Here is a 6,608-nt window from a genome sequence, read left to right on the forward strand (position 1 = left end):
GAGAGAGAGAGAGAGAGAGAGAGAGAGAGAGAGATGGAGAGAGAGAGAGAGATGGAGAGCTGCAGACGGCGCAGTCGCTAGCAGCAGCTATGTTAGCAGATATGTCTGTTTTGTGATATGTGCAGCTGATGAAAGCGCCGGCGCCTGTACAGGTGGAGCTCTAAGCGGGCTAGCCGGGTCCTTTGGGATCTGCAGTGACAGGCTTTGATGCTGCCGACAGAGATGTTTCTTTCAGTTCGGCTGCTTCAAGCACAAGCGAAGAGCCGTGTTCACATTCAGCTTGTTTATCTACACTGTGCATCCACCTGTGGATGCAGCACATTAGTCTTAATATGTTGATTTTGCAGAGACAATTATTTAGAGTTGCACGTATTGACTGAGGACCTTTTTGTGTCTCTCCTAAAGCTGCAGTGGTCTTCCATAGTTACCTGTAGAGCTAAATTAACGGTGCACAAGTCTGCTGTGAATATAGTTGATGTGTCTATGACTACATGTACAGTACAGTATCTTTTGTGTGTGTGTGTGTGTGTGTGTCTATGCTTCACAAAACACAGGAAAAAGACGCCGTCTGTCAATCTGTCTAAAACCAGCACAGAATACCTCAGGGACCAAGGATGTATATTCCACCCACTGATTTGTTAGCATAGAGCTCATGAGTTTTCCAAATGTAGTAGTTAGCAGAGAGCCTCACTACAAATCCACAGTGCATCCATCACTGTCCTGTAGACTATACTCACTGGAGACTCCTACCCATATAATAGGGCCAAAAATAATATAGGTTTGTCGTGGCAAGGAAAATATTAAAAGATGAACAAAGGCCGCGGACATGCTGCTGAAGTGATCGAGAAAGACACTTAAACACTTGGGGAACAGACTGGCAGGAGGAAGACGAGTGTGATGGGGGGGAGGGGGGGTCTTCGTGAGTTTGGTAATAAGTTTGGTCTATTTGATAATGACTGATAGAATGATATCAAAGAACTTGTATTGCTCCAGACAAGGCCATTATTATTATGAGACACTGCAGAGGGACTTAGTGTCCTTTATCTTAAAACTGGAGAAGGGAAGAGAGAGAATAAGATCTGACAGTCACTGAGGATAGAGGAAGAGATGAGAGAGTGGTGGTGGGTGAGAGAGTCGCCTTCTCATCGTCCCTGGATTCCTCCCTCCTTCCCTTCTTCCCTCTCCCGCCCACTCTTTCTTCTCTCTCTGCTAATCTTCTCATTTCCTTCTTCATTCCTGTTTCTCCTCATCACCCCAGTGCTCTCTTTCCTCTCCTACATATTTAATATGCATTCATCTGTTGTGTCATAAAACAGCAAATGACCTCACCTCCCTCTTTTCTTTCCATTGCTCCATCTCTTTCCTCCATTACTGCGCTATACCTTCCCGTCTCTCCGTTCACCTCCTTCTTCTCGGTTGTTTACGTCTCCACCTTCCGTCTTCTCCTCATGCAGCGTTTCCTTCTCGACAGCTCTCCTTCCTTCCCCTCCCTACACCCTCCACTCTGCCAGCCTTGTTATCTCTCCCTCTCGCTCGCCTCCCCCCTTCCTCAGTCTCATCCTTCCCATCCCTCGTTCCCTCGGCGCTTTTGGCTGAGAGTTTTTGCTTGGTTCCGTGACCTTTAAAAAAAACTGCTGATCAAATTCTGCCGCTCATCCCATTATAGACGACAGAAAAGGGGAGAGGGATGGAGAGGCGGTCAGACGGGGCATAGGATGAGATAGATAGCGAGAAGAAGAAGCTGGAGGAAGGAACGGGAGAGGAGAGGAGAGGAGGTATGTAAAGCAGCAGGGATGGAGTGGAGAAACAAAGAAACAGGCAGAGGAAGTGAGGAAATATCCAACCAACTGTATGAGTCAGACAGGGAGCATCACGACTCACTAGCAACTAATCAGAAACACATCGAGGCACATGTGATGTATTTCTTTCTCCTCGTCATTCTGAAACCATCTTTTTTTTTGTTACCTGCCTCTGTGTTCCTCGTAAACTTTATTCTCCTAATAAAACTCAAAAGCGATCGTGGTTTACTGTTAACTTAATTAAGGCCGCGTGCCCACGCCGTATCCCACTGTGTTCAGCAAAAGCAATCTCCCATCGATTCGAATCACGCAACGATCAATTCATCTCCATTGGAGGCTATTAGGGACCATTTGTGGCTACTTAGGGCTCGGAGAGAGAGAGAGAGGAAAAGACGGCAGGGAGGATGGGCTGAGCAAAGTGAGAGGGGGAAAAAAGATAAAAGGATGAAGAGGAAAGGAAAAAAGGAAAGGGAGAGCAAATAGAGGAGACGGAAAGAGAGATAGAAGGAGGGTGGGTATGGAAAAAGACAATGATGATCATAGGTGAAAACCTTTCCATTAAATATCCAATTTCCCCACTCAGGCCCATCATTATCATCACAGCTGTTCACTCATATCTGTAATATCCATAGTCACTCAGCTATAGACTGCACTGCACACAACTCCAAGAGTTACTTAAGGCTGTGGTCATAAACCTTATAGCAGTGGTAGCATACCTGGGACTCATGCAGCTGATGTGTTACCTTTGAATGAGTTAGCTGAACTCTCCAGAGAGTTGTGTGTTACGCTCCTTTTTGAGATCTGAAATTGCCCGAAAAATGTCATCACGTGGCTTTACATGCTGAGGTGAGAGTGGAAAACACAACGGGGTTCAAATAACGTGGGTGTTTGAAAACTGACTCTGGGAAAGTACCAATGTTTCTAGGCTGGAACTAACTAAGTAACTTTGTGGCTGCCGATCAATTAAAGGAGCGTGACAAGAACAAGTCTACCCTGTCCGTTAAACATGAAGGTGCAGCCAGCAGCTCGTTAGCTAGTTAGTCATTTCTACACTTTGCTTTCTGTACGAATTAAACATGTGTGGCGGCAGATTTTGTAACCGTGTAACCAACTGCTGGCTGTAGCCTTTTAAAGGGACAGTGGGTAGAAATTGTTGGCATCTATAAGGTGTGCTTGCAGAATGCAACCAATACTTTGGGATTGGTGCATGACAATAAACAAAGACATAATTAAAAATACAAATATCTAAATTTACAATGGTAAACATTTTGAATGATATGGCACCCATGAGTTATCAACATTAAGTAGGTTTGATGTGTACAAATGTCATTTAACAATAAATTGAATAAATACGATGTAAAATAACATAAGTCATTTTAGTTGGATGGACATCAGTCATAATTACAGCAGCATGTGTAGCCAATATCTGATATTAAACAAATCATTCTGACCCAACACTTGTCACCGCTCATTGATCCCCGTCCAGATGACACGCATTTGGTTAATCTGTTTTGCACGTTTTGTTGGCCTGTCATGATGTCACTTTTATATATCTGGCTGCCACGGCTGTCAACAGATGGAAAGAGAGCATGGAGGCAGCGTTAGCCAGCTAGCAGCACCCTGTAAGCACGCTGAAGTCGTGTGGAACAACCGAGATGGATCAAGATGGCAGCGTGTTGATGAAAGCTGTGCGGTGGAGGAGCACTCGCAGGCTGTCATTATGGTCACTCATCTCTATGCCACAGCTCTAGACAGGCTACTTAGAAATGTGATGAGTAACCGCTGGCCCGCGGGCAATGATAAGCCCGAGCACCTGAACAAATTGTAACCGCAAGTCCAATGGATGTCCGGCATACTTAAATGGAACGTCATCGGAAAGACAGACGGATTGGACCGTACATCAGTTTTCGTCTACCTAACCAGAAATGCCTCAGAGGGAATTCCCTTGTGTTCTGTCACTGCTTCTGCTTCTCTCCTTCGTGTCCTTTTGTAGTTTTTTATTCTCAGCTTGAAGTACTTCAGTGCTGCCATACATTCGGCTTCTTGCTCACTTGAGGGAGTATCGGAACACCCCATGTGGAGAAGTTGGTTCAGCCCAGCGGTTCGAGATGGAGATGTTTCGAGGTAGACACCGTGATGTCACACATTAACTAAATGGGCTGTGCCGTGTTCGGACCATTGACTTAGAAGATGACGTTGTCAGAGGTTCCGTCTCACGCTGAAACAACCTGCTGACTGTATGTTGACAACGTTTGCATTCCTACTTTACGGTACTTCGGATGAAAGCCATTAACTAAATGGTACTTCTTATGTATTGCTGGTCCCATCATGTTTGTTGAACACCATTGGGCTTTGAAGGTCACCAAGATACCTTCGTCTGATCATAAAGAAGGTTAATAATAATAATAACTCAGCTAACATTTGAACCACCTGTTTTTGAGGCATTGCCATTGATACCAACAATGCACCATTCTGCCAATGTTCCCTCTGTATTCACTCCTCTTCCAGGCACCCAGGGATCCCTTCCACGTCTCTTTGTGAATTAACTGCAGTGATTAATATTCTCAGGAAATATTTCTTTATGTAAACGTGGCATTTAAATGTCAGAAACACCAGCTAATCAGTTTGGTATTTCAACACATCTCCCCTCTCTGTCCGTGACTGTCCACCCCTCTGTCTCTATCTATTTCAGCCGTTGCTCTTTTGTTTTCTGCCAGCTGGGTGCTGCTCTCTCTTTGCCTGGAAAACGACAATTAAGAAGAAAAAAAAAGGCCTGGTTTTGAAATATTTGTATTGTATCATTTGAATGTTTTGTTTTTCTTTTCGTTCTTTAGTGGCCAGAATTAATAAAACTATAATTTAAGTGAATGACAGGTGACAAAGACAGTGATTTGGACTTTCAAAAGGGGATAAAACCTTTTTCGGTCACATTTGTAGAAACAGCGTCTGAAATTCAGTCCTCTCGGTGGCTGACCGACTTTTGAAAGCAGGCGTTGCTAACAGATGCACTACTGACTGTGAATCTAGACTCGTAGCCCGCGAACATTCAAACAATACATTGTCCCTCCCTCTTTTCTTAAAGCCCACACAGCATTGGCTATGCGCCATTAGCACTATCTGTCCTTATACAGCCTCTCACAAAGACCCATTGCGATGTTACGTTTTTTTTCTGCTCGTAAAGTTTGCCAGCTGGGCTACTGCTAGACAGTCACAATGGTCCTCAGAGTTTCTGCTGTTCACCCCTCCGTGGCATTTCGTTCTCTTGATTATACACCTTTTAATTCAATAAAGAGTTAATAAAGGAAAGAGAGATAACTGTCAAAACAAAACCCATGTCTCTGCATGTATTTATTTCAGTTGTGATTTACGTTTCAGTTTTTGACTTTAAAATGTATCATAAGAGACACACTGAAGCCTAACACCAATCAACTTCCGTGTTCAGGTTCATTCGCCCAATCAGGTGAGTTGGAGCTCGTCAAAGCAGATCTAAGTAGAACTTAAAATAGGGAGGGTTATTTATAGCATCTGAATGGTGCACACACACACAGCAACACACCCACATGTATTCAAGTCTCAACAAATACAAATACACACAATTAAGCACACACACACGAAACAAAAGCGAGGAAACATGGATACAAAGATCCACACACACACCTACACACACAGAGAGCTTGAGGACATTCTCTCTCTGCAGACTATCAATCTGATATCATTAGACAGCCTCAAACAAGAACATGTGTGTGTTTCAGTGTGTATGACAGTGTGTGTGTGTGTGTGTGTCTGCCCTGAAGCTGATACTAAGCTCAATATATCATTAGCAGTAATTCCAGGTTGCAGCAGAAGCTCCTTACAGTTATTTACCACCATTGACCGACTGATTATAATCAATGCCATATACATCATCTGCAAAAATGCACCTGTCCCCCTTTCCACTGTCTTCCTCCTTATATGCCTTCGTCTTCGGTGGCCAATTTAATGTCTTTGATGGAAAGCTCGACCACCAGACTGTTTGTCTTCCATTGAAAGCCTCGTCTTCCTCTATCAGTCTGTCGGATTGCCTTTTTCCATCTGATCTGGCCTGACCAAAGCAGCGCTGACATTATCAGAGGCAAGTAGAACGTGTGAAATGCTCGGATTTGTCCCGATATGTTTTATCTGCTCTGCCGCTTTGATCTTAACTGGACCGATTTTTGATGAAAGCACACGAGATGAGAAGACAACGGGGTTGGACGGTCCTCTTTAGAATTAGATAACTCGTTCAGAGATGGAGGAGAGAGGGGTTCTTTAAATTTCAAATTATAGTCCTGATACATTATTCAGAAGTCGGTGATGGATTTTGGAGCTGTTAGGGGTAAAAAAAAAAACTTGTTATGCCCCGTGGTTGTACATTAAAGAATTTGCAGTGAACTGGATAGCTGATTTTAAACAGATGTCAGGAGTTACAGAATTTTTGCCAACATTTCTGCTCTTCTCCTTTTCCTCTCCTGGCTCCTTGATGGTTTGGGCTTCCTCTGCTTTTCCCTCCTTCTTTATCTTTTAACCCTCCCTTCGGCTCTCCCTTTCTCTCTTCTTGCTTCTTTGTCTCTCTTTTAAGAAAAACCTCTCTCCTCTTGCTTTTTGCTTGTCAGTTTGTCTTAACCCTTTTCTTCTCTCTCCCTCCTTCCCTTTTTCCTCCATCCTTTCCTCTTCTCCTCTTCCTTTTTCTATCAGCCTTTCTCTCTCTCTTTCCTTCTTGCCTCAGCTTCCATTATCTCTCCTTCCTCATCCATGCTCCTCTCACCCCACGCCACCCTCCTTCCCTCCCTC

The 6,608-nt window shown here is 44.0% G+C and overlaps 1 protein-coding gene across 2 annotated transcripts in view; it reads right to left on the reverse strand.

Annotated features, from left to right (window-relative positions):
• The window catches only part of nkain2 (sodium/potassium transporting ATPase interacting 2), a 71,045-nt gene that overhangs the window by 42,109 nt on the left and 22,328 nt on the right, over positions 1 to 6,608 (reverse strand). Inside the window, exon 1 of one of the 2 annotated variants that reach the window (XM_031866280.1) lies at positions 1,330 to 6,323. The exons of the other annotated variant lie outside the window; for it this stretch is intronic. Within the exon in view, the coding sequence (XP_031722140.1) occupies positions 1,330 to 1,356 (27 nt within the window). The 5' untranslated portion in view covers positions 1,357 to 6,323. Of the gene's footprint in view, positions 1 to 1,329; positions 6,324 to 6,608 lie in introns of those variants that run through there. 2 annotated transcript variants of the gene reach the window in all.

The sequence above is a fragment of the Anarrhichthys ocellatus genome, unplaced genomic scaffold (assembly GCF_004355925.1).
Source record: "Anarrhichthys ocellatus isolate YVR2014 unplaced genomic scaffold, GSC_Weel_1.0 scaffold34, whole genome shotgun sequence".
NCBI classification, from domain to species: domain Eukaryota; kingdom Metazoa; phylum Chordata; class Actinopteri; order Perciformes; family Anarhichadidae; genus Anarrhichthys; species Anarrhichthys ocellatus.